Source organism: Galdieria sulphuraria (assembly GCF_000341285.1).
Source record: "Galdieria sulphuraria unplaced genomic scaffold scaf_25, whole genome shotgun sequence".
In the NCBI taxonomy this organism is placed as follows: domain Eukaryota; phylum Rhodophyta; class Bangiophyceae; order Galdieriales; family Galdieriaceae; genus Galdieria; species Galdieria sulphuraria.
In genome coordinates, this window is record NW_005178450.1 from 79,725 (window position 1) to 101,200 (window position 21,476).

General features: G+C 37.6%; 11 protein-coding genes across 14 annotated transcripts; 3 read left to right on the forward strand and 8 right to left on the reverse strand.

Moving 5' to 3' along the window:
• Nucleotides 1-50: 50 nt before the first annotated feature.
• On the reverse strand, nt 51-2,246 carry Gasu_32120 (uncharacterized protein). Its single transcript, XM_005705849.1, has 3 exons — nt 1,850-2,246; nt 1,107-1,794; nt 51-1,053 (listed from the first exon to the last, which is right to left on the reverse strand). Exons 1-3 carry the CDS (start codon nt 2,075-2,077, stop codon nt 170-172), a joined length of 1,800 nt encoding a protein of 599 aa, XP_005705906.1. The 5' UTR covers nt 2,078-2,246; the 3' UTR covers nt 51-169.
• Nucleotides 2,247-2,431: 185 nt separating this feature from the next.
• Gasu_32130 (60S ribosomal protein L9e) lies at nt 2,432-3,446 on the reverse strand. The gene is made up of 3 exons (XM_005705850.1): nt 3,216-3,446; nt 2,822-3,158; nt 2,432-2,763 (listed from the first exon to the last, which is right to left on the reverse strand). Exons 1-3 carry the CDS (start codon nt 3,345-3,347, stop codon nt 2,660-2,662), a joined length of 573 nt encoding a protein of 190 aa, XP_005705907.1. The 5' UTR covers nt 3,348-3,446; the 3' UTR covers nt 2,432-2,659.
• Nucleotides 3,447-3,451: 5 nt separating this feature from the next.
• Gasu_32140 (hypothetical protein) lies at nt 3,452-4,506 on the reverse strand. 2 transcript variants are annotated; one of them, XM_005705852.1, is made up of 4 exons: nt 4,360-4,506; nt 4,169-4,315; nt 3,672-4,113; nt 3,452-3,617 (listed from the first exon to the last, which is right to left on the reverse strand). In XM_005705852.1, the coding sequence occupies exons 1-4, from the start codon at nt 4,456-4,458 to the stop codon at nt 3,478-3,480; spliced, it is 828 nt and encodes a 275-aa protein (XP_005705909.1). In that variant the 5' UTR covers nt 4,459-4,506; the 3' UTR covers nt 3,452-3,477. The 2 variants fall into 2 exon arrangements, with proteins under 2 accessions (XP_005705909.1, XP_005705908.1); XM_005705851.1 differs by having other exon boundaries at nt 3,452-4,113.
• Nucleotides 4,507-4,516: 10 nt separating this feature from the next.
• Gasu_32150 (cytosolic nonspecific dipeptidase) lies at nt 4,517-6,487 on the forward strand. Its single transcript, XM_005705853.1, has 10 exons — nt 4,517-4,543; nt 4,595-4,971; nt 5,023-5,096; nt 5,160-5,275; nt 5,326-5,516; nt 5,570-5,679; nt 5,731-5,799; nt 5,857-5,912; nt 5,967-6,305; nt 6,377-6,487. Exons 1-10 carry the CDS (start codon nt 4,527-4,529, stop codon nt 6,444-6,446), a joined length of 1,419 nt encoding a protein of 472 aa, XP_005705910.1. The 5' UTR covers nt 4,517-4,526; the 3' UTR covers nt 6,447-6,487.
• Nucleotides 6,372-8,036, reverse strand: Gasu_32160 (V-type H+-transporting ATPase subunit c). 2 transcript variants are annotated; one of them, XM_005705855.1, is made up of 10 exons: nt 8,003-8,036; nt 7,868-7,962; nt 7,710-7,817; nt 7,520-7,663; nt 7,344-7,470; nt 7,143-7,276; nt 6,998-7,087; nt 6,808-6,942; nt 6,632-6,754; nt 6,372-6,565 (listed from the first exon to the last, which is right to left on the reverse strand). In XM_005705855.1, the coding sequence occupies exons 1-10, from the start codon at nt 8,022-8,024 to the stop codon at nt 6,452-6,454; spliced, it is 1,092 nt and encodes a 363-aa protein (XP_005705912.1). In that variant the 5' UTR covers nt 8,025-8,036; the 3' UTR covers nt 6,372-6,451. The 2 variants fall into 2 exon arrangements, with proteins under 2 accessions (XP_005705912.1, XP_005705911.1); XM_005705854.1 differs by having other exon boundaries at nt 6,492-6,754.
• Nucleotides 8,037-8,046: 10 nt separating this feature from the next.
• Gasu_32170 (transducin family protein / WD-40 repeat family protein) lies at nt 8,047-11,137 on the forward strand. Its single transcript, XM_005705856.1, has 11 exons — nt 8,047-8,191; nt 8,275-8,486; nt 8,547-8,701; nt 8,754-8,872; nt 8,931-9,069; nt 9,122-9,438; nt 9,486-9,609; nt 9,662-9,826; nt 9,888-10,427; nt 10,477-10,660; nt 10,719-11,137. Exons 1-11 carry the CDS (start codon nt 8,126-8,128, stop codon nt 11,104-11,106), a joined length of 2,409 nt encoding a protein of 802 aa, XP_005705913.1. The 5' UTR covers nt 8,047-8,125; the 3' UTR covers nt 11,107-11,137.
• Nucleotides 11,138-11,156: 19 nt separating this feature from the next.
• On the forward strand, nt 11,157-12,314 carry Gasu_32180 (uncharacterized protein). The gene is made up of 4 exons (XM_005705857.1): nt 11,157-11,330; nt 11,383-11,784; nt 11,857-11,986; nt 12,048-12,314. Exons 1-4 carry the CDS (start codon nt 11,193-11,195, stop codon nt 12,284-12,286), a joined length of 909 nt encoding a protein of 302 aa, XP_005705914.1. The 5' UTR covers nt 11,157-11,192; the 3' UTR covers nt 12,287-12,314.
• Nucleotides 12,315-12,321: 7 nt separating this feature from the next.
• Gasu_32190 (uncharacterized protein) lies at nt 12,322-14,956 on the reverse strand. Its single transcript, XM_005705858.1, has 3 exons — nt 14,858-14,956; nt 14,370-14,808; nt 12,322-14,315 (listed from the first exon to the last, which is right to left on the reverse strand). Exons 1-3 carry the CDS (start codon nt 14,927-14,929, stop codon nt 12,343-12,345), a joined length of 2,484 nt encoding a protein of 827 aa, XP_005705915.1. The 5' UTR covers nt 14,930-14,956; the 3' UTR covers nt 12,322-12,342.
• A 5-nt stretch (nt 14,957-14,961) lies between these two features.
• On the reverse strand, nt 14,962-15,946 carry Gasu_32200 (ESCRT-II complex subunit VPS22). The gene is made up of 4 exons (XM_005705859.1): nt 15,755-15,946; nt 15,428-15,702; nt 15,226-15,367; nt 14,962-15,175 (listed from the first exon to the last, which is right to left on the reverse strand). Exons 1-4 carry the CDS (start codon nt 15,941-15,943, stop codon nt 15,005-15,007), a joined length of 777 nt encoding a protein of 258 aa, XP_005705916.1. The 5' UTR covers nt 15,944-15,946; the 3' UTR covers nt 14,962-15,004.
• Nucleotides 15,947-15,954: 8 nt separating this feature from the next.
• Nucleotides 15,955-17,016, reverse strand: Gasu_32210 (translocon-associated protein alpha subunit). Its single transcript, XM_005705860.1, has 3 exons — nt 16,913-17,016; nt 16,668-16,859; nt 15,955-16,611 (listed from the first exon to the last, which is right to left on the reverse strand). Exons 1-3 carry the CDS (start codon nt 16,950-16,952, stop codon nt 15,995-15,997), a joined length of 849 nt encoding a protein of 282 aa, XP_005705917.1. The 5' UTR covers nt 16,953-17,016; the 3' UTR covers nt 15,955-15,994.
• A 5-nt stretch (nt 17,017-17,021) lies between these two features.
• On the reverse strand, nt 17,022-21,466 carry Gasu_32220 (elongator complex protein 1). Of its 2 annotated transcripts, XM_005705862.1 has the most exons (8): nt 19,087-21,466; nt 18,892-19,039; nt 18,446-18,836; nt 17,607-18,396; nt 17,439-17,556; nt 17,251-17,390; nt 17,149-17,201; nt 17,022-17,097 (listed from the first exon to the last, which is right to left on the reverse strand). In XM_005705862.1, exons 1-8 carry the CDS (start codon nt 21,456-21,458, stop codon nt 17,048-17,050), a joined length of 4,062 nt encoding a protein of 1,353 aa, XP_005705919.1. In that variant the 5' UTR covers nt 21,459-21,466; the 3' UTR covers nt 17,022-17,047. The 2 variants fall into 2 exon arrangements, with proteins under 2 accessions (XP_005705919.1, XP_005705918.1); XM_005705861.1 differs by having other exon boundaries at nt 17,032-17,201.
• Nucleotides 21,467-21,476: the final 10 nt, after the last annotated feature.

The following is a 21,476-nucleotide window of genomic DNA, read 5'->3' on the forward strand; positions in this document are numbered from 1 at the left end:
GTGATCAAAGGCAATCAAGAAATGGATGGTTTTCGTTGCATGGATATGCTACTTGACAATTTTTTTTTCTTTTGGAGAACCAAATATTTTACTTCAACTTTGATGTCTCACGTTTCTTTGAACATGAAACACATTCATAATAACCTATCAACCTTCTTCACCTGTCTGTCTAATAGGCAGAGGATGTTTGGTAAGCAGATGATGTTTGGTAGGCAGAGGGAGAATAACTTGGTGATACCGACGGATAAGGAGTAGAAGTGGCATATGGAACGTATTCATATTCTACACACTTCTCTGTTGTCGCATACTCAGGGTAACACTTTTCAATAAACTTAGGAACGGAATAGTACTTGTAGCAGGTCTGAGGAACGATCTGTTGCTCAGGAACATATTTGTAACAAGTATCTGGTTGGATATATTGTTCAGATACCTGCATAGTACATTGCTGTTGCTTGATCTTTTGAACTTCATATTGAGCGGAACATGACTCATACTTGATCTTCTGTAGAGACACATATTTAATACATTGCTTGCTTTGTACTTCTTCCTCTGTCACATAGCGAGAACAATACTTTTGTTGAATCTTCTGTTCGGTATAATACTTGACACATTGCTTGGGTTGAATAACTTGCTGAGCTACATACTTTACACATTGTTGTTGCTGTACATATTCTTCGGAAACCGACATACTGCAGTACTTCGGTACAATAGTCGGCTGAGTTATGTAGGTAGAGCAGGTCTGATATTTCACCTTTTGGACAGAGTAATAAGTTGGACAACTTTGTTCTACAACTTGTTCCTGTGCCACTTGTGTATAACAATATTGTTGATATTCAGTAGGAACTGCTACTGTCTTATAGCAAGTCTTCTGTTCTACGGTTTGTGAAGGGTAATAGGTAGAACATGAGGTATATGTTACTTGTTGAACTGCTTTCTGACAATACTTGGTTACATAATAACTGGATGACTCTTGAGATTGATACTCGCCATAACCTCCGCGTTGTACCTCTTCACGAGAATAAGCAGATACCGATGGACTAGGTGTCTCATATGCTATCCCAACACATTAGTCACGAGTAATAAAAGGATATTTCCATATTACTTACCATATTCACATGGATACTGTACATACGAATATGTATAAGTTGCACATGAAGTATACGTAGCGACCTGAGTAGAATAATAGGTAGGACAGCTGTAAGATTGAGTCTGATAAATGGTATAGGTCGTTGGGCAAGCATATTTCATTTGAGAATAAGTCACCGAAGTTGTGGGACACGGATAATAGGTAGTTTCGGAAACCGAATAATAGGTTGGGCAGCTGTATTGAGAGGTAATAGAGATATAAGAGGTTGTTGGGCAAGGATACTTGGTCTCGTACTGCTGGGTATAGTATGTGGGACAAGGATAGTAGACAGCAGACTGAACAGTATAATATTGAGGACAGCTATAGTATGTCGCCACCTGAACTGAATAATAAGTAGGACAGGGATATTGAATCGTTGCCTGTACAGAAATCTCCGTTGGGCATGGATAATATACAGGTGACTGGACAGTATAATATTGAGGACAAGGATAGGAAGTATATTCAGTCACGCTGTAATAAGTTGGGCAAGGATATGCTTTGCTTGTTGTAGTTGTATACACCTTGGGGCAAGAATACGGCAACACTGACTGTACTGTGGTGTATTGAGGACAGGAATAGCTGATAGACTCCTGAACTTCATACTGATAAATCTGACACTTTTGCGCAACCACATAAGTATAAGTGCAACACTCTTTGAGTTTTTGATACTAGACGAATCAGTTTAGAAATCTGGCGATGGAGAATATAGGAGAAGATACTTACGTAAACGCATTTGGGAGGATAACTTGTTGGTGCTGCAGAATAGATCGGAATAGAGACCTCTGTATATGAAGGTGATGTGGTAGCTGAATAAGTCGAAGTAGTTGTCTGATAGCCACCTCTATTCACAGAGTCTAAGGATTCCTGGCGCCATTCCTGTGCCACCACTGCGCTGACGATGGCAAAGCCTACAAGTAGACAGCTTAAAAACACTTTATGTATAGAAACCATGAAAATAGCTGTGAGATGGGTACACCAGCACGAAGCACAAGAAATCAGCAATGTGAAAAATGTCTAGAAAAATAGTTTCCCTATTTATAGTACGCTGGAAGAGGATTTGTCGATTGAGTTGTCAAACGCGCCTTTACCACAATTTCCTGTGGTACTTGGACTGATCCTTTCTTTATTTGCCACATGGAGGATCTGCACAAAAAGTTTCCTTTTGAGGACTGGCTTTGTAAGAAGCCTAAAATGGATGTCGCTTCGTTGATTGGGCAAATCATTCACCATGAAAATGCAACGCTGATTGGTCAACGAGTGTCGATTCATCCTTCAAATGACGATTCACTTTTACCATTCCTTTTTTCCCATCACGATGAATCGGTTTGATTCAACCGCTCTAGAAAGAAAAGTCGTGCACTATGGAAATGGAGACAACTTGTAACGACACTCTCTTGTAAAAGTCCATATGCCTTGCTGATGTACTCATTTTTGGTGCGTGTTGAGCAACAAATAATGAGTGAAGTTGGACAGTAATAGCGTACAAGGGTAATCTAAACTACCATTGGCTTTGAAAAGAAATATAAAATTTGTTTAATCATATTCCGGAATCGGACCCTTTTCAGAAACATAAATTCCGTCAAGGAACTTTCTAATATCCTTTTCCTTCACCAAGCAGGATTGATGAATATTCGCAGCTAAACATAGTGAGTATTCTTTGACCTCTTTCTTATAAAAAGAGCGCGCATGAATTACCTGATTGAGCAACTTGTTCAATATCGTTCCCTATCAATATGATCTCATCTTTCACACTTTCAGAACGACTGCACACAACTCCAGGTAACATATTGACTCTGCGCGTTCTTTTTTCGCCCAAAAAGTTGCGAATTTCCAAATAATCACCGTTGTCTGACACTGTTACGTTGATGGGAAAGTGGGCATATACCAATCGCATTTTATATCGGTAGCCTTTAGTTACTCCCGTAATCATGTTCTTGATATGGGTGCAAACTGTGTTAAGACAAGCCAAATCTTTTCGTGAACCGTGCCAAACCGTTACACGGATCCTTTTCCCTGAATTTTCTTTCACCATCTAACAGAAAAAGCGATCAGTCCTCCAAGGACTTTTTTTTCAAAAAAGTCAACTCACTTCCATATTCACGTGAGTAAGGTCCTTTACTAAAACACCTCGTGGACCTTTGACTCGAATATATCTAGAGCTTACCTCCACAGATACCCCTTGTGGTACTTTTACATATTCAGAAGAGTGTAGGTATCTCATGGAAACAAAAATATTATGAAGTGAACAAATATAACCAATCAATCAATAATCACTATTTTTCCGCAAGACGACGTCGAAGCTGCTTTGGATGGGACAAAAGCATTCCATGGCATTTCTCTCAAGTCCTCCTTTATAAAGGTTCAAAAGGTAAATGACTAGGCTGTAACCAGTTATCAGGAGACCAAACACTATCTTTTCCTTCTAAAAGATGCAAAGAATATGCATGGCGACTTTGACTACTCTTATTCTTACAACTAAAGTGCCATAAAGCTATTGGATATTCAGTCACCCTAGTGACACTATATTTAAAGACAAGGTACCAACCTCCGTGTAATAAGATGAGTGAACCCGCTTCACACTCTATAGGTTTATAGTTATCTAAAACTGTATAGTCACAGTCCTTGGGATTCTCCTCATAGAAATAAATACTCTTTCCATCCGGTGTTCGGCGCATCCTTTTATGAATGGCGCACTTATGAGAACCTTCCAACACCCATAAACAACCATTATCTACAGTGGCATCTTGTAACGCCCACCAAAGACCAATACAAGAAGGTGGTTGGGTATAAAGAAAAGATGAGTCTTGATGGGGTCGCACTTCTCCACCTACCCAAGGTTGTTTCAAGATGACCATGGACTGTACAGGTACTGGGATTTGAAAGCCTAACTGCAAAGCTAATGACTTGATGGAGTTGGAACGTGAAAATGAACGAAAGACTGGATCCAAATCATGTAGTGCGTGGCCTATTTTGTTAACCATTCGTTCCTAAACAAACAGATATGGGTATAGATGTCTTTAGGATTACTTGACATCCTTGTACCTTGTCTACTTGTAGACACTCGGGATTCTTTGCAGCTTCTTCCTCAAAAAACAAACGAATACTTCGACCACTTTCAAGGAAATAGGAATCTGCAGTTTGGTTTTCCGTTGAAAAGATGGATACTTGGTCCACAGGCAAACTTTTCACCTAGTTTTGATATAAGAAGACACATAACTGGATAGTATATATACCCATTGTAGTGCTCGTGTAATCAACTGAGAACAAGTCTCATTCTTTATAAAATGAGGTATGACTTGATAACCATTTTGACTAAAGAACGACAAGTTCATGACAAGGAATGCCAATCCACATCATATAAATTGTCTAAGCGAATTACATAAACCAACAGCCGTCTTTCATGGAGCTGTTGTTTAAGTAAGTTATTCACCTTACTTTCTTTATATATTGTATACAAACAAGACTTAGTTATGTCAACCAACACTCGGAAGAATACATACATCGTTTGAGAGAAGCAGTTGCTTTGGATTCTGTTAGTTCGGATCCTTGTAAACGTTCTCGATGTGTGGATATGGCTCACTATATTTGTAATTGGATCGAACGATTGGGAGGAAAATCAATCATAAAGCACGTAGGAAAACAAAAGTTTGCAGATGGACAAGTTTTAGACTATCCTCCCATCATTTTTGGAGACTTTTGTGTAGACCAACAAAGACCCGTAGTCTTGGCATATTGTCACTATGACGTACAACCTGCAGATATACAAGATGGTTGGAGATTCAATCCTTTTGAATTGGTAGAAGAACAAGGTAAATTATATGGAAGAGGAGCAACCGATGATAAGGGTAAGAGCAGAATGGTGAATGATTGTTGGAAAGACTGAAAGAAGTGGAAAGGACCTCTTTTGGATTGGTTATGGGCCATAGAAGCTCATAGACAACTTGGTATACCACTTCCAGTCAATTTATTGGTAAGCAGATATGATGATAAATGAAAGTTGCGTGCATAGAATCGGTTAATGTAATGTTATTAGTTGTGTTTTGAAGGAATGGAAGAAAGTGGTTCGTTTGGATTGGATAAGGTGATTGAAGAAGAATCCAAAGGAATACTCTACCATGTGAAATATGTTTGTATTACGGACAATTATTGGTAAGTGAAATGAAATATTGGAGTTTATCGATGAGAAGAGAATGCATTAGGTTAACAGAACATCGACCTTGTCTAACATATGGTTTGAGAGGAATAGTCTATTTCCAAGTTCATGTTCGAGGTCCTCAAATGGACCTCCATTCTGGCTTATTTGGTGGTTTGGTTCATGAACCTATGAATGACTTGACTCATTTGTTAGGTACTTTGACTGATAACCAAGGAAATATTCTTATACCAAAAGGTGATTGGAATGGGACATTTGGTTTGTCTTTAGGAATTGAATCATTGCTCTAGTCATGGATAGTGTTGCACCAGTTACGAAAGAAGAAGAGTCCATTTATGAACGAATTCTATTTGACCCCGAACAACTGAGAAAAGAAGCTGGACAAGTATCCCAACTAAGAGTAAGAAGTATCATGTAACCCAAGTCGTTCCACTTTTATATTTATGAATAGGAGTCCGATAAAGTAAAACTATTGATGAACCGTTGGAGGTTTCCAAGTCTTTCTATTCATGGCATTCAAGTAAGTGTAGATCTTATATAGTATTGCAAATGTTTCCTATCTCCATTCTTTTCCAAGGGTGACTTTTCAGGACAAGGAGAAAAGACTGTAATTCCTTGTGCAGTAACTGGAAAGTAAGAAATCCTGTTTTCATATGAGATATGAATGGATAGATATTCTTGTTTTAGGTTTTCCATTCGTCTGGTTCCTCATCAACAACCGCAAGAAATTGCCCATCATGTGGAAAATTTTCTAAAGCAACAGTTTGCTCAGTTTCATTCAGGAAATGAATTGCAAGTGGAATGGAGAGGTGCATCTCCCTGGTTGGCAGATTATCACAATAGCAACTTTACAGCAGCTCGTTTAGCATTCAAGAAAGTTTATCAAGTGGAACCAGATTTGACCAGAGAAGGTGGTTCTATTCCTATAACGAATACCTTTCAAGAGTATTTGGGAGGAGAGATTTGTTTGATTCCCTTAGGTTCTCCAGATGATGGAGCTCATAGTCAAAATGAAAAGATGAACAAGTTAAGTAGAATCTTATTTCAAATATATATATATATATATTATGTTTATCTAAAATTGGTTTGGTTACTAGACTCAATTACATTGAAGGAATCAAAGTTATTATAGCTTATATGAACGAATTGGCAAAACAAATGTCATAAATGTTTCAAGTTTCTTTTCCTATTATATTCCATTCCAATAATACAAAAGGATGAAGTTCTTCTTGAATGGATATTCCTAATAACGAAGCATAACGATCATCACTAGTAGTAGACGAAGACTACCATTTCCACATCATAGGAAGGACTCCATCAATAAGTTGCAAACACAAAATATGATGAAATACCTTTTGATGATGCAAATATTCAGGATTGCCAGATATCCATGGAGAGGTTATTTTATCCAAAGTCTTTAGTAGTTTGCTTTGTGTCTTGGGATAAGGTAATAATAACATGGTTTCCACATTGACCTAATAAAAATTGATAAATACGGATGATTCAGTTCCCAAAAGAATAACATTACTGGCAAACCAAATCGAAGAACGGATTCCACAAATAATCGAATAGCTTTTAAATGTGTCCAAGCAATGGCTGTTTCTGAAAAGGCAGTCGTTATCCATTCCAAACAGCGCAATCTTAAAGACTCCAACGACTCTTCCTTTTTCATGAAGCAAATAATAAATAATTGTCTGAAACAACATTTTTCAACTCACTACTGAATGATCAGAATGGATTCTAGTCAAAGAACTCTTGGGTGAATATTCTCTTATAGTATAACGTTTCTCTCGAGCATTCTTTTTCAACTAGACAAACAATAATAGGAAAAAGATTTGTCTATGTTACATATCAACAACTTACTTCTTCTATACAAGAACGAAAGATAGTAATAGAATACAACACCCAATCATTATCTTGAGACCAACGTTGAGCACTTCTTGGAACAATCAATGACGCAAGTTTCTCATAAGAAGCCAGAAAATCCTTTTCATTATCTAATCCAACCACAAATAGTTCAACACAAAGAAGATATTAGATAGCAGCGTTCTCCATCTTACTTACATTTCGGAACAACGAAAAAGACACTAGTAAGGTGTTCTGTTTCGATACACTTTTGAGGATCAACTAAGCCTTCTAAAGACCTGACCATCAAAGAACCCCAAGTCTTTCGTTCTTCAGCACTTGTTATCTGACCTCTCATAGCATCACTCATTTTGCAATATGCGCGATATACTTACTTGTTTGCGTTGTGCATAATCTGTCGTTCTTTTCTTCAACTCCTCTTCAAAACTATGTACTTGTTCCAAGATAGTCTGTACAATGTTCGTAAGTGATTCTGAAGAGGCAAACTTTTCTTCCGACCAACGAAAACCAACCACATACTTCAACAAAATAAGAACAGTTTTCAAACTAAACAGGATAACTTACATCCAACAAGTTCTGTCCTTCTACTTTGGGAATAAACACACTAGAGTCACTCCATTCCTTGTACTGACGCAATAATCTCCATAGGGTTGCTTCCACTGCAATATCGTCCTAGTTTTTTCAAAAAAGTTTTTTTCTGAAATTCCTCGACTTCTACTTACCTTTTGTAAGGAATCGGAAAGTGCAACCAAAGTATCCAACTTTCCAACTCGCAACTTTGGTAGAGAAAATCGATAACAGGAACAAAGTTGTTGTTCTATCGTAACCTGATTAACAGTTAAGTACCCTATAAATACTGAGAGGAAAAGTTCTCTCCATACCTTTTTATGAATTTGTTGAAAAGTATCCGTTCCAGTTTGTGAAGGAACTGAAACCAACAACAGAGGAGCTGCTACACTCATGATTTCAGAATTTTGGTTATGACCAACAAAGTTCACTTTCAACTATCCGCAGAACTTGTTGGACATGAAAAGGAAGTGAGAGCTGTAAGTAGTTGAGAAGAGTGGTGAATACTATCAAACGCGCTTATCATTGTATAAACTGTACATGAACTGAATGGATATTGTAGGTTTTAGCACTTTCTGATCAAGTGCTAGTGACAGGTTCCAGAGATGAGACCTTGAAAGTTTGGAAATATGTAGAAGAAGATAAGCAGTGGAAGTTGGAAAGTTCGTTTCAAGTACACAAGGGTTTCATTAGTTGTCTAGCAGCTCTTCATACGGATCAAAGCCGTTTTCCTTTGGTCCTCTCTGGTGGTGGAGATGCAACTATCCGAGCAACGCAAGTGATTGTTTTGGTACCGATTGATGCTTTTGTTTCTGATTATGTTGTTGTATATAGAGATATTATGACTGGTTCTCAAGTAGGAATAGGTGAAGGACACAGCAACACAGTTTGTGATATACAAGTGGGTGAAGCAACTCAGTTTATGATTTCTTGTTCGTGGGATTGCACAAGTATAGTATGGAATTGGAAAGAAGAAGAAAAAGGAAATGGTAAGAATGAGATGTGATGGTCCATAAATATATTAAGATTGATTATGAATAGATATTGTTATTCGTATATTTCCTCTTATCACTTTACGTGGTCATAAAGCTTCCGTTTGGAGTGCCATTATTTTATCTTTTGGTTGCTTTCAAACAGCTTCTGCAGATAAGACTATTAAAGTATGTATGAATTATGAAAAGTTTGTAGTCATTCACTTGGAATTGTTTTCATGTTTAGCTTTGGAATGAACGAGGTGAATGTTTAGAGACATTGTATGGACACCAAGATGTAGTTCGTTGTCTTTACAAAGTTCCCAACTCTGAAAGGATTGTTTCTGTTTCCAATGATGGTTATGCTATTTGTTGGAAGGCTTTAGGTAAGTTGAAATGATGTGAATAGCGATCGACTGAATATATTTCATTGCATAGAACAACGACATTGGGAAATAGAACATCGTTTATTCCTTAGCAATCATTTCTTGTATAGTTTGACATATTTGTCGGCTTTGGATTGTTTTGTTACTGGAGGAGAAGATGGCTCCGTAATCATATTTTCTTTTGAACAAGGAGTGGCTCAGACCCTATCTCATCCAAAGACTGTTTGGGCTTTGACAACTTTGCCTGGTAGAGAAGACTTGGTAACGTGCTGTATGGATTGTATCTGTCGCATATTTACAAGTGACCAATCACGTGTAGCTGACGATGCTGTTCTGCAATCATTTCATGACAAAGCCAGTACTAAGAAAGTAAGCCCAATCTTCACATTATAGATTATTATGAACCGTCTTACTAGTTGAGTGCATCGATGGTACAAGGAGTAGATTGGGACAAGTTGCCATTATATGAACAAGTGATAGATACTCCAGGAACTCGCGAAGGGGAATTGAAAGTTGTAAGAAAGGGAAATGAAGCGCAAGGTAGATAAACCAATGGACCATTATGTATTTATACTAAACAATAGTTGGAAAGTATTGATTTGGAGTGAACAACAATGGAGCAAATTTGGAGATGTAGTTGACAATCCACAAGAAAATAGTGGTCAAAGTGGTTATTTGGATGGTGAATATTACGATTATATATTTGACGTGGATATTGGAGATGATCAACCTAAACGTAAACTGGGATATCGTAAAGGTGTGCGAATACATCTTAAAAGAGAAAAAGAACGTTGTCTAATACAGAAAACACGATTTAGGAGAGAATCCTTTGGCAGCTGCTCAACGTTTCTTATTGAAAGAAGAATTACCTTTGGAATATATAGACCAAGTAGCCGATTTTATCGATAGAAATACAGATTATCGTCAACGCAATATGGATATGGAAGGAGATCCTTTGACCGGAAGTAGTCGATATATTCCTATGGGAGATAATCGAGATAAGAATGCTTCCATCAAAGACCCATTTACAGAAAATCGTTATCGACCATCGTCGAATAATGATACTCAGTCAGCTACAGCAGCCCAACAACAACATTTTCCTTCGAATGAGTTTATTTATTTTGGACATTCGGATCAATTCGCAAATATGCGTAAAAAGTTGAACGAATTTAATCATCAAGTAAACGAAGATATGCGCCTGAGTGATGAAGAATGGAACCTTGTTTCAAACAAAGTGATTCAGCAATTGGAAAAAGAAAGTCAGATTGTTCATTGTATCTTTTCAGAAGAAGAATTGCAAGTGATGGAAAAATTACTGGATTGGCCAACAGAAAATATTATTCCTGTTCTAGACATATGTAAGTAGGATTGATAAGACAGACAAAAGACCATTGAACCTTTTGCAAGTTCGATTGATGATATTGAGTCCATCGGCATCGAGTTATTTCTTTCTAAAAAAGGAAAATTTCGGTTTAGACAAAGTAAGACGACATTTATTATCCTCGAAAGCCACCATTGGAGTTGTTATTCTGGCTTGTCGTGTGATTTGTAATATGTTCTCTACACGTCTGGTTGCATTGTTGGCTTGTGAGTAAGTGAATGTTAGAAATAATCTCATATATTCTATTTCATTATTATTTTGGATCTAGTCAATGGGAACTCATTTGTCCATTATTTCATCCATCCGTTTATGTTTCACATGCAAAATCTATTGAAGCATATTCTGCATTATTACACAATTATGGTATCCAGTTATCCAAAGGAGGAGAAGACTTTATTGTGTCAACCAATCAATGGATGACTTGTGCAATGGAATGGCTTGAATTGTTGCATCATAAACAAGTGCAAGACTTTTCGTCTATCTATGCTGTTTGGACAGCGTTGGGTACAATCTTTGTTTCTCATCCGAGCTTGTTACAGGAAGCTATGGAGAAATACGCTCTATTGGATATCATGGAACGATATATGCAAAGCTCTGAAAAGATAAAAGAATGTATAAAACAGATAGAATACTTGATTGCTCAAAGTGGAACTTAATAAATGGATGGAAAGCAGTTTGTTACATAATTTCCAATTCTATGAGAGATGATGGATGAGCTCCCATTGAGAATTGATTGGTAAAGATGACGTCAAATAGCGCCTTTATAGGATACTTTAGCACAACTGGTCGTGTCCTTCATGAACCATGTCGTAGTAAGATAAGAATACTGTATTCTTCTTCTTTTGTAAGCTTGCAACGTTGTGTTCTCCCCAAGTTGTTGGTAATGAGTGTTTTCTTCTTTCCGGAATATAAATAACATTTTTTCTTTTTAGTTGTTTACAGGTAAACAAAGGATTTCAGCTTCTGGGGAAACGGTTGTAGTTTTTGGAGGGTCGGGTCGTTTGGGAAGAAGAGTTGTTGGTGAACTGATAAAACAAAACTATCGAGTGGCTGCTGGTGGAAGAAACGTGGAAAGAACGAAACAAGTTGTTCAGGAAAGGATAGATAATGTTCAGCAGTCGAACCTTGTAGAATTTTTTGAATGCAATGTAGCAGAAAGAGCTAATTGGTTTCAGAAATGGAGTCCTGATAATGTAAAAGCAGTGGTTGCTGTTATTGGTGCAAGTGGAAGTAGTATATTGGATTTCACGCAGCCCTATAAGATTGACTATTTGGGAAACAAGAAACTAATCGATGCTACAAGAGCTTGGAACCCAAACTGTCCTTTTATTCTGGTAAGAATTGTTAATGAGATAGGTTCTTTATGCTTGTCATGATAACATTGTTCTATTTCTATGTAAGTGTAGATTACGTCTTTAGGGACAGGAAAGCCCTTTACTGGATTCCCTGCAGCACTACTCAATTTATATGGTGGCATATTATACTGGAAGAGAAAAAGTGAAAGATATCTTATTCAGAGTGGTCTTCCTTTTACGAGTAAGGAACAGAAAACAACCAATGAGACGAGTTGTGTTCTCAACACTATTATTTCTTTTAGTTATTCGTCCTGGTGGTCTGGAAAGAGCAAAAGATGACTTTGGAGTGGATCATAAAGTTCGATTATATCCTGCAAATAGCCAATTTAGTGGTTCTGTGTCAAGGCTACAAGTAGCTCAAGTAATTGCAGATGCAATATCCAATCCCTATTTATCCCGTGGAAAGATAGTGGAAGTCATTGCGTTGTATGGAGCCAAGGAAATTCCTTTACAAGATCAGTGGAAGCGTATTACCGTGTAATTAGAAGAATAAAGGATATAAACATGTAAACAACACAGGATTTCAAATTACGAAGTTTATAACACAATAATATCATCAAAGCTTTGCGATCGCTGGCTACGATGATGAAATGGAATGGTGGTCGGTTGCACATGAATCTTTGGTGAAGCTACAGTGGTCGTTTTGGTTTTCTTCAACATCGATAAGTCTTTGGAATCTTCTCTTCTGGGAGTGCTAGCTGTAGAATGACATTTACGAAATGTACCATCATAATAACAACCAGAACTATTTGCTGTTGAAGCAGTTTCATGACCTTCAACTCTTCGAAGATTCAACGTTCGAATAGCATATTCCAAACCCTTACTGGTTTCTTTCTTGGGTGTGGAAAATTGTGAAAAATGTTCATCATCCACTTGCTCACCATAGCAACTACTGTCGTGTTGATTTTTCATCAAAGGAACATTCTCCTCTTCAAAACTTCTCATGGAATTGTTACTAACTTGACTAAAGGAAATGCTGTCTGTATCAGGCGTTGGGTTAGCTTTATCTATCTGATTACAACCAGGCGAAGGCGACAGACGATCCACATGCAACAGTGCATCTGGATTGGATTTCATGCGATGATGACGTTGTCGAGGACTCACAATATCTAAACTTACACCAGATTTGGGAGTAACTGTAGGCTCCACAATAACAACAGAAGCTGGCAGATTCAAACTAAATCTTGCAAACTTTCGATTGGACCTCTTTCCAGAGTCCTCAAGACACATTCGTATCAAATCCAAAACCTCTCCAAATGATATCGAAAATAGTTGTTCAAGTCCAATATCGATACTACGTTGCACTTTCAATAATGAACTCGTTTCCCTTAACAGTTCCCTTGTCAGGTTTTCTCGCCCATATATTTTCAATATCTTTGCCAACGAAGTATTCAACTCTTTTATTCTCACTCGTTCTTCCAATATCTTCTGACAACGATGTTCTTTTGTCTCAATTAAGCGACTCACCTCCTTGGCCACCTCTTTGGCAGCAGCATAGCGTTTACTCAACTGGGAAAAGGATTCCAACTTTGATGCCTGTCGTTGGAAGTTATCCTTGCAGTCTCTCAAATATTCCCAATCAGAGTTGACCAATGCTTTCAGATGAGTAAAGATAGTGTGAGCAGCCTTAAACAATTCCCTTATATATACATTCAACTTGCTTTCACATTCAGAAAGCAAATTGAGTGAAACCTCTTGCTCCAATTTGGAATGAAAGCTTTCTAAGAAAACCTTCATTCTCTGAGTTTCTATCAAACTATCTTTAACATTTCGAGACAAAACTTCATTCTTAAAGTATCGAAGAGATTCCTTTAGTTCAACTAGATTTTTTTGAATGTGGTACAATTCTTGGCGACAATAAAAGAATGACAACGTCTTCCCTTGAAAGTATTGGAAGCTCGATAATTGCGCTTTCAAAGGGTTGCTGCTCTTCTCAATAAAACTACTTCTCTTCTTCTCCAATAAGTTGTTACTTAGGATTCGTTTTACCCTTTCAAAGTGATCATATAAACAACTGACGTACAAATCCAGTTTCTCGACGAGTAAGGCTTGCATACCAGAGCCTCGTGAGACTTTGTTCAAAAAGTTCATACACTCGTCTACCAGAGGCTTGGCATCTATCGACGAAAAAAACAAGGCAAAGATGGCAAGTAAAATTTCGTCACAAGAATGTTTCAAACCTTCAGATTGTCGCAAATGTTGAACGAGAGCGTTCTTCAAAATGTGGTCTTCAACTAAAAACCGGTGTACTCGTCTTTTGTCTATTTCGCTACCAAAAAAACTAAGTGTGTTTTGTTCGTGTGTAGAAAGAACCCTTCTCAATTCTATCACAGTAGAATCACAAGAATCCATTTGCTCAAAGGAAACTTCCCCCTCTTTCCAACCAACGCTAGTTCCTTGAAAACGGTTACGAGGTTTCATTCTTCTTCCCGTTTGTCTCCCATAGGTTGCTGCCTGTGTGTAGCTGTTCCTTGAAAATTGTTGAGGCAACCATCCCAGAGGAATTTGTCCTACAGTTCAGAAATGATATTAAGAGTTAGAAATGCAAATAGATATCCAGTTACCTGTCGTAGGAAAATGATGATATGTTGTTCTTCTAGTAGTGTTGGTCATATGTGCGGGCACAAATGACTCAACAGGAGTGTGGTAATTGCTTCTATCATGCGAGTTTATATTACTACCGTCACTATTGTAGCGAATACCCCACACTAGAGGGAATCCATTATACGAAGGCATTTGTACTCCACCAACTTCTCCTGTAAAGGGACGCAAGACACCTTCTTCTATTGTTACAGGGAGATACATTAGTGGTTGAGAATTCTCGAAATTAGGATAATATGTTTGATATGTAGCTAAAGATGCCGGAGTTGAGGAACAGTTGTTATCATTCTGAGAATAGTCGTCCATCATAGTGCGATGGCGTGCTTTGTTACTGGTGCTAAGAGACTCGTGACTATAAGAAGACATTCTCGAATCTATCTCTGCTATGAAGTAAAGAGAAACCTCTTCAAGTCTTTCTCAATATTTTCCTGTGTGATTCAATCGAACAAACTGATAGTTCAATCCGAACATGCTTCAAAATCTGTCTATATTTGCAAAGCGAGCCATATCCGCGTCGATTCATTTTTCAATCCACCCAACCCGGGAAATTTCTCTGACGTGTTTGATTCTTCCAGGAATGAAATGTAAATGTTTTCTTTCAGTCATCTATCGGATAGTACAATGATGGAAACCAGTATAGCCGCTCTAAGTCTTGGTCGTCAATCCATGCAAGTTCCATTTCCAACAATCCCTTCAACGCAAGTAAAATCCTCTCTTTGGACCACTTCAAACTTGCTGCCAACTTTCTCTCAGTTGTAAAGCCCTGCTCCTAAAAAACAGTCATATGCCATTGTATGACATAAACAAGAATTCAATTACCTTGGAAACAGATAAAACACAAGAGTGATCGTGTGAAAGTTCACCTGGAACCGATTGAATATACCGAATGTTTCCAAAGGATACTATAGAGTACGATTTTCCCAAAACTTGAATACGTTGAACAGCTCTCTCTATATCGTCTCTACGTAAATTATATACACACATGAATATTTCGTGAACCGTGTATCAAAGTCTCTCTTACCTGGAAATTTCGTAGCGGTTTCGCAATATGATTCGTTTGGACGTCCTTTTTGTAAACTTTTCGTCGTTATGATTATCTAGCAACCTCTTGATTTCATCCAACAAAATCAAACCACCGTTGATGTCTCTAGTAGCGATGCAAATTTCACTGATTTTCACAGCCAGTTCATAGTAAAAGTCCCCCATACCAAGAACTTCTTCCCAAAACCCCTTTTTTGAAACCAGTGGATCAACTCCTATAGAAATACATAGTCGATGAAACTGAGCTCGAAACTCCTAAGACGGTAAGAACGACTAAAAACCTTGGAGGTCTTCACTACAAGCTTACCGGCTCATTTTCAATCTTTTTCCGGTATTTTCGGGCAAACAAAACCAAATTCTCTCGAAAAACATCAAGCTGCTTCTGAAGTGACTCATAAAGTTCCTTTCTAAAAGAACTTGCGATGAAGTCGATTGCTTGTCTAGCTTCCTGTTCTCTTCGAAGTCCTGCAAGTCCCAATGCTTTGCCTCTCAACATATAAGAAAATTCAACTTGGCGCAATTTTCATTTTTTCCTTGCAATGAATTTTTATTCGTTCTTCATATTTCTACTATTTGGTGAGACGCTGCGCTTTTGATTGACTATATTACTAGCTTTCAAAACTTCATGATGTCCTTGTAGCCAGTCATTCATGTCGTTCTGGTTGGAAGATTTTTTAGAACTGATCAACTTTTTGGCCCTGGGTTTTAGTGTCGGATAAAAGAACTTATAAAATGAGAATGCAAATAACAACAGCGTCACAATAGCTACTACAGTTATGTAAAACAATCGATTGTCCACAGGGTTGCTTTCATCTTTCATAGCAAGACTAGCATTGTAAAAAGTAGTGCGAAACATGACAGAGCTCAAGGTTCTCTCTTGATCTTTTGTCATTTCCTCTAGTGGTTCTCCGTCATAAAACAAGTCGAGTGACATGATATAGTTTGCGGGTTCAAGTTGCATATGTGGTTGAAAACGATAGGAAAAAGTCAACTCCTTTCCAGGACTTATGGTATAGTTGACGTAAAGGAGAGTGAAATTTTGCACGTAATAGTTGAATTGTGCAGGAGAGTGTAGTGCTCCACCAATTGCTAATATTCGATATGGAAACGGACCTCCATTTGCCACTCCAACTAAGCAATCCACCAACGTTCCAGGCTGAATACCTACGATATTGATTGAGGGTAAGTTCACAAAAGGCAAGTTTGAGACACGTTCTCACTCTTTTCTTCATTCTCTATACTGAAAGAATATGCAATTTCTATCTCGCTAGAAGAAGGAAGATTTCTGCTGAGAGGGTGAGGAGCATCGTCCCTGAAGACTTCCGCAGCACTGATCAACGTATAAGTAGGCAACGAAAGGGTTTCTTGTTGTTCACTAAACACGAAAGAAACCCAACAACAAATAACAACTACTGCAACAAAAAATTTGAGACAAAATTTATGACAACTCTATTTCTTTACTTGCCTAAAAGGAAGAGTTTCGTCCCAGTTGCATATATGACCATTCTAAGACACTAAATTTATCCAAGCGAGGGTTAATACCTCTCTCTCTTCACTTTACCCAAGAAATGAATAGGTAGAGAAGGTGGTGGGTCAATTTTTACTCTAAACATTTCCATTTTTGGAAAAGTTCCTCAAAATGATTTCGACCTTAACATGGAATGAATGTTTTAAAGTAGAATTGTCCAACAAGTATCCTACCTGCAATATCTTCAGGAAGTCCTTGTACAACACAAGCAAACTGTTTCGTAACTCTAACAGCACAGAATAAAAACCGAATCAACTCCAAACAAACTCACTTACTCGTAGAGTTTACGTGCTTCCTTCTCCATGCACATGGCAATCAAACACTGCAGAAGCTGATTGAGAATATCCCATTGAGTAGAAGAAGGAATCAACTTTGACAAGGAATCAATCAAGTATTCTTCTTCACGAGGATCTCCCTAGCAAACACTTAGCACTGTTTAAACCTTCAACATCTAATAACATACAGGTTTTATCTTTTTGCTTTTGTTCTTCTTCTTTGCCTTGCGTCTTTGCCCTTTTTTAGATAATAATGAATACAAACTTGCCTTGCTAGTGTCTGAAGACATGGTCCATTCTCCCAAACTACATGAAGAAATAAATAACAAAGTTGAAGTATTCTTGTTTTTGCTTACCTGGAGACACTTTGAGAGGAGGCATCTGATTCAGACAACGCTTCTTCTTCCAAATATGCATTCATAGACTCATTTTCAATTGTACCCATGCTTTCCTTCCTACGTCTTACTTGTTCTAATCTTTCGCAGTTATAGCGCATCTTATTTGCAACTTCTTTCCATTCTTCACAATGTTCTTGAACTGCATTTGTCAACGCTGGCTGCCATGTTGTTTCTACTACACTCCAAAAGTCTTGCAATGGCACTCGTCCCAATATACTTATTGCATCCAACCATTCTTCTATACGTATGAGTTCTTCTAAAGCACTTTGTGGATCATTCAAGTAATTCATTATTATAAATGCCGCTTCCTTGCCCTTTCCATTGAGTTTAAGGTGCTCAACAAGTGATTCCATTTCCGTAATAAAGTCCTGGTCACTATCCAATCTATCTTTGGTCAAATATGTCGTATGCTTGACATATTCTTGAGAAGAAGGCAAACGTTTCCAAAGAATCTTATGACAGAAATAAACGACCAGCTGCCATATACATGCTCGCTTGTATTCCTCCCTCGCAGACTCATCTTGTTCAATCAGGGCATAGAAACAGGCTGCTTCTAGATGTTGCCCTTGTTGAGATAAATCCTGAGCATATGCTTGTCGAACGCGAACTAACATTTCTGGATATTCTGCAAACAACGAACAAGCAACGGAAAACAATCGATGCTGAATAGCAAATTCCACAACTGTATCACAATCTGTAGGAAACGTAGAGAATGCAAACAAATGACGCAATGCGCTTTCCATATTTCCTATATCATATTCGGAATCAGTTGATCTCAAAATGCATTTTGTTATTACCTAATTCTAAATCGATAAGATATTTTTGTTTCTCCGAGCAAGTATCGTTTAGTCGTTGTAATAAAGCTCCATAATAAGCCGGATCCAAATCAGAAGCTCTTTCCACAACCAAAGCTGCCAAAGGCGAGTCATATAGACGCAATGCCTCTCGAAAGACCAAAACAGAATCTTTTGTCAGCAACAATAAAAAGTCCATCAAGTCTTCGATCCATACAACATCTTTCGAATTGGATGTCGTTCTATCCAACTGCAACACTTGAAGGGCTCCAAATACATCTGGTGGCTTCTTTTGAAGAAAAGTACAAATGAGAGGGTATCGATACTTTGATTCAGGACTTGACTGCCAAAAAGCTTCGATCAACATATTGCACCATTCATTTCGAATGGTATCCTTAGTATATTTATATTCGTCAGTCAGTCAATGCCAAGAATCTATAAGTACTCACTTCTTGTTCGGATCCTAACATTGAAACAAAGGTATTCAAGTGTTCAGGATCCTTGAATTGCTTTATAAAATCCAAAATATTCTCCTTGAATCCTTCTGGATTCTTCTCAACCAATATATCCATAGGCAAACGATGTCGCCGACATAATCTATCATCCATAAATATTATTAAACAATCATTTGAAATGTCTCCTACCTGTAAGCTTCTCCATATGCTCCCTGTTCGATATGTCTTTCTACAATTCTTTCAATAACCAATCGAGGAACGACACATTCCAAATTTCCTCTGGGAGCTTGTAAAATCAAGCAATTGTTTCTTTTAGCAGTTTTGTCGGTAACAAAAGTGACTATCCGAGAGAATCTATCAATAGGTCTACAATCTACCTGCTTTCCATTCCACTCCAATTTTCGGTAGATTCCTGTCGTACAAGTATTCTTTTCCAAAAAGTCCAAAATGATATTCATAGGATAACTATACAACTTGTGAAAACGACAAGTGAAGAACACAAAATCAGAAATAACTTCAAAATCAACACATTCTTCTGATATCAGTAAGAAAGAAAATCCACTATAAAAAGACTCAGCCATCGATCCTAACTGAATAGCCATCCAAAGTCTTCCATTGTCATCTAAAAATAAAACTGCCATATACTTCTTTTCATTCTTATTTGATTCCTTGTCTCTTTTGGTTATATCGATGCTTTTCAAATGTAATATTTGATGACCTTTTAAACCTAAAGCTTGTAAAGATATATTCCAATAGCTTTTCTTATCATATTCCATAATATCTCTCAGGGAAATAGTACTTTCCAATAAACAAATGACATATCTTTGCGAGTCAATGACTTCCTTAGATATAACCGGTTGAATATCCAAACCAATTCCTTCTATCTCTTCTGCTTTCCTAAAATTTTTCTTAAACAACAACTGATAATCCCACTTTCCCTGTTGACAACTACATAAATACATTTCTAGTCTTTCACCTATCATTAGAACCTGCAAAGAGATATCCTCATGACTATTTACCACAGGAAGCAATGCGAAAGCTTTCCACACAAGTCCTTGTTTCTGGTCAATACAAAGCGGCAACAAAAAACTATTTCGACAGGTTTTCGAAGACTTGTCTTGTTCGTTACTTTTGTAAATCTTATCCAAACTATTTTCCAATTGTCTTCCTTTGGTACAAGTGACTTGATTACTTTCAAAAGCTGTCTCCATAATCGCTGCATAGGGAAAATACTCCATGGCTCCATTCGATAATAACGCAAGACATCCTCCTTTGCTATCTATTTCTACTCGTTGAATGGAACAACTACATACCAAAACAAGCGAACATAACGGTGCAGGAATAATTTGTTGGGACAACATAGTAATTGCTATTTCATTTCCATCAATAACTGCCAAGTAACAGTCATCTTCATCAGGCCGTTTATAAATATCAAACTGCCATTGAAATATAAAACAAAATATCTTTCCATTGGTTGTCAAAACATATAAAGTATTTCGGTCGGTAGCAACCCTATCTTGTGCAATTCGAAAAGCAGCAATCTCTCCAAACTCGGAAAATATCCATTCTTGTTTCAAATACCAATGATAGTTGTTATGATAGAATATTCTCATCTTAGTTTCATCCCCACAAACCAAAATATGGTATTGTTCTGACCATTGCAATTGTTTGCAAAATATTTCGGTATCCAAATATAAACGTCTCAAAGAAAGTCCATTGGTTTCATAAAACCGAATAACGCTTTCGTTGGAAAGACTAGCTGCTATCGCTCCTCCTATTCTTGGTTGCCAATCTATACAGCAAGAGTTGCTGTCCCAAACTTCTTCACAACTACTCTCTAATGTAAATCGCTCTCGACGAAATACTTGCATTTGGATCTTATTTCCTGAACCACAAGGATAAGTTATTGCAACCAATGCACCATCTAAGCGCCAAGCAATATTCCAAGCACTCGGAATACTTCCAAACTGCAACAACTTATCCCAATTTTCTAGAGAACCAATGTCTTGCTGACTTAGTATGTCCCAATCCTCTGTTGCCATAAAGACTATTTGTACTTGGGACTTGCCAGTTAAAAGACATAGTATTTCACCATCTGGACTTAGTTGCATACGATGAACGCCTTGTGGGAAGATACCTATGGTTTCTACTTGCCCAAAACCTTCCAATAGCACGTCTCGCTGATTATTGCTCGATCGGTAGTTGAAGAGACAAGGAATCTGGTAGATCTCTCCTGAGCAAAGTGATAAAATAACAGAGTCGGATTCTTCCAAGTACAAAAAGCTCGATATACTATTGGCCAACTGACAATCTACTATGTGGGTCGTCTTCACAAAGGAAGACTTGGAAAAGTCCCATAATAATCCACTGTCAAACGTTGACGCTAGTTGTTGAGCAGCAAAAAGAAATAGAGAACAGGATTCTTCACCATAAGACTTGATACCCAAAGTAAATATTGCATTTTTGGAACTGGAAACTTGTAGGCAAGATAAAAATTGTATAGAGAGATCACTCTCATTTACAAGTGTCGAGGAGATGTGTCTACAGACCCAATTTTGCATGATTCAACCTATCTACTG

Coding starts and splice junctions, on each gene's coding strand:
- Gasu_32120 (XM_005705849.1), bottom strand. CDS start 2,077: ATGGTTTCTATACATAAAGTGTTTTTAAGCTGTCTACTTGTAGGCTTT. Junction 1,795..1,849: donor ATCCTCCCAAATGCGTTTAC/GTAAGTATCTTC, acceptor TGATTCGTCTAG/TATCAAAAACTCAAAGAGTG. Junction 1,054..1,106: donor ACAGTATCCATGTGAATATG/GTAAGTAATATG, acceptor GTGTTGGGATAG/CATATGAGACACCTAGTCCA.
- Gasu_32140 (XM_005705851.1), bottom strand. CDS start 4,458: ATGAACTTGTCGTTCTTTAGTCAAAATGGTTATCAAGTCATACCTCAT. Junction 4,316..4,359: donor TTACACGAGCACTACAATGG/GTATATATACTA, acceptor TATCAAAACTAG/GTGAAAAGTTTGCCTGTGGA. Junction 4,114..4,168: donor AGTGTCTACAAGTAGACAAG/GTACAAGGATGT, acceptor CTGTTTGTTTAG/GAACGAATGGTTAACAAAAT.
- Gasu_32210 (XM_005705860.1), bottom strand. CDS start 16,952: ATGGTCATATATGCAACTGGGACGAAACTCTTCCTTTTAG. Junction 16,860..16,912: donor GACGAAACTCTTCCTTTTAG/GCAAGTAAAGAA, acceptor TTTTTGTTGCAG/TAGTTGTTATTTGTTGTTGG. Junction 16,612..16,667: donor TATAGAGAATGAAGAAAAGA/GTGAGAACGTGT, acceptor TCAATATCGTAG/GTATTCAGCCTGGAACGTTG.
- Gasu_32160 (XM_005705855.1), bottom strand. CDS start 8,024: ATGGAGAGAACTTTTCCTCTCA. Junction 7,088..7,142: donor TTCGTTCTTGTATAGAAGAA/GTAAGTTGTTGA, acceptor TTGTTTGTCTAG/TTGAAAAAGAATGCTCGAGA. Junction 6,755..6,807: donor TTCTTCGATTTGGTTTGCCA/GTAATGTTATTC, acceptor AATTTTTATTAG/GTCAATGTGGAAACCATGTT.
- Gasu_32220 (XM_005705862.1), bottom strand. CDS start 21,458: ATGCAAAATTGGGTCTGTAGACACATCTCCTCGACACTTGTAAATGAG. Junction 19,040..19,086: donor GCATATGGAGAAGCTTACAG/GTAGGAGACATT, acceptor TATGGATGATAG/ATTATGTCGGCGACATCGTT. Junction 17,098..17,148: donor ACTTCCTGAAGATATTGCAG/GTAGGATACTTG, acceptor TTCCATGTTAAG/GTCGAAATCATTTTGAGGAA.
- Gasu_32180 (XM_005705857.1), top strand. CDS start 11,193: ATGACGTCAAATAGCGCCTTTATAGGATACTTTAGCACAACTGGTCGT. Junction 11,331..11,382: donor GTGTTCTCCCCAAGTTGTTG/GTAATGAGTGTT, acceptor TTTTCTTTTTAG/TTGTTTACAGGTAAACAAAG. Junction 11,785..11,856: donor CAAACTGTCCTTTTATTCTG/GTAAGAATTGTT, acceptor ATGTAAGTGTAG/ATTACGTCTTTAGGGACAGG.
- Gasu_32190 (XM_005705858.1), bottom strand. CDS start 14,929: ATGAATCGACGCGGATATGGCTCGCTTTGCAAATATAGACAGATTTTG. Junction 14,809..14,857: donor ATGTTCGGATTGAACTATCA/GTTTGTTCGATT, acceptor AGACTTGAAGAG/GTTTCTCTTTACTTCATAGC. Junction 14,316..14,369: donor TCATCATTTTCCTACGACAG/GTAACTGGATAT, acceptor TCTGAACTGTAG/GACAAATTCCTCTGGGATGG.
- Gasu_32150 (XM_005705853.1), top strand. Junction 5,680..5,730: donor GACAAGTATCCCAACTAAGA/GTAAGAAGTATC, acceptor ATTTATGAATAG/GAGTCCGATAAAGTAAAACT. Junction 6,306..6,376: donor CAAAATGAAAAGATGAACAA/GTTAAGTAGAAT, acceptor TTTGGTTACTAG/ACTCAATTACATTGAAGGAA.
- Gasu_32200 (XM_005705859.1), bottom strand. CDS start 15,943: ATGTTGAGAGGCAAAGCATTGGGACTTGCAGGACTTCGAAGAGAACAG. Junction 15,703..15,754: donor AAAAGATTGAAAATGAGCCG/GTAAGCTTGTAG, acceptor TTACCGTCTTAG/GAGTTTCGAGCTCAGTTTCA. Junction 15,176..15,225: donor GTGTTTTATCTGTTTCCAAG/GTAATTGAATTC, acceptor ACTGTTTTTTAG/GAGCAGGGCTTTACAACTGA.
- Gasu_32170 (XM_005705856.1), top strand. CDS start 8,126: ATGACCAACAAAGTTCACTTTCAACTATCCGCAGAACTTGTTGGACAT. Junction 8,192..8,274: donor ATGAAAAGGAAGTGAGAGCT/GTAAGTAGTTGA, acceptor TGGATATTGTAG/GTTTTAGCACTTTCTGATCA. Junction 10,428..10,476: donor TATTCCTGTTCTAGACATAT/GTAAGTAGGATT, acceptor ACCTTTTGCAAG/TTCGATTGATGATATTGAGT.
- Gasu_32130 (XM_005705850.1), bottom strand. CDS start 3,347: ATGAGATACCTACACTCTTCTGAATATGTAAAAGTACCACAAGGGGTA. Junction 3,159..3,215: donor TTACTCACGTGAATATGGAA/GTGAGTTGACTT, acceptor TTTTTCTGTTAG/ATGGTGAAAGAAAATTCAGG. Junction 2,764..2,821: donor TGAACAAGTTGCTCAATCAG/GTAATTCATGCG, acceptor CACTATGTTTAG/CTGCGAATATTCATCAATCC.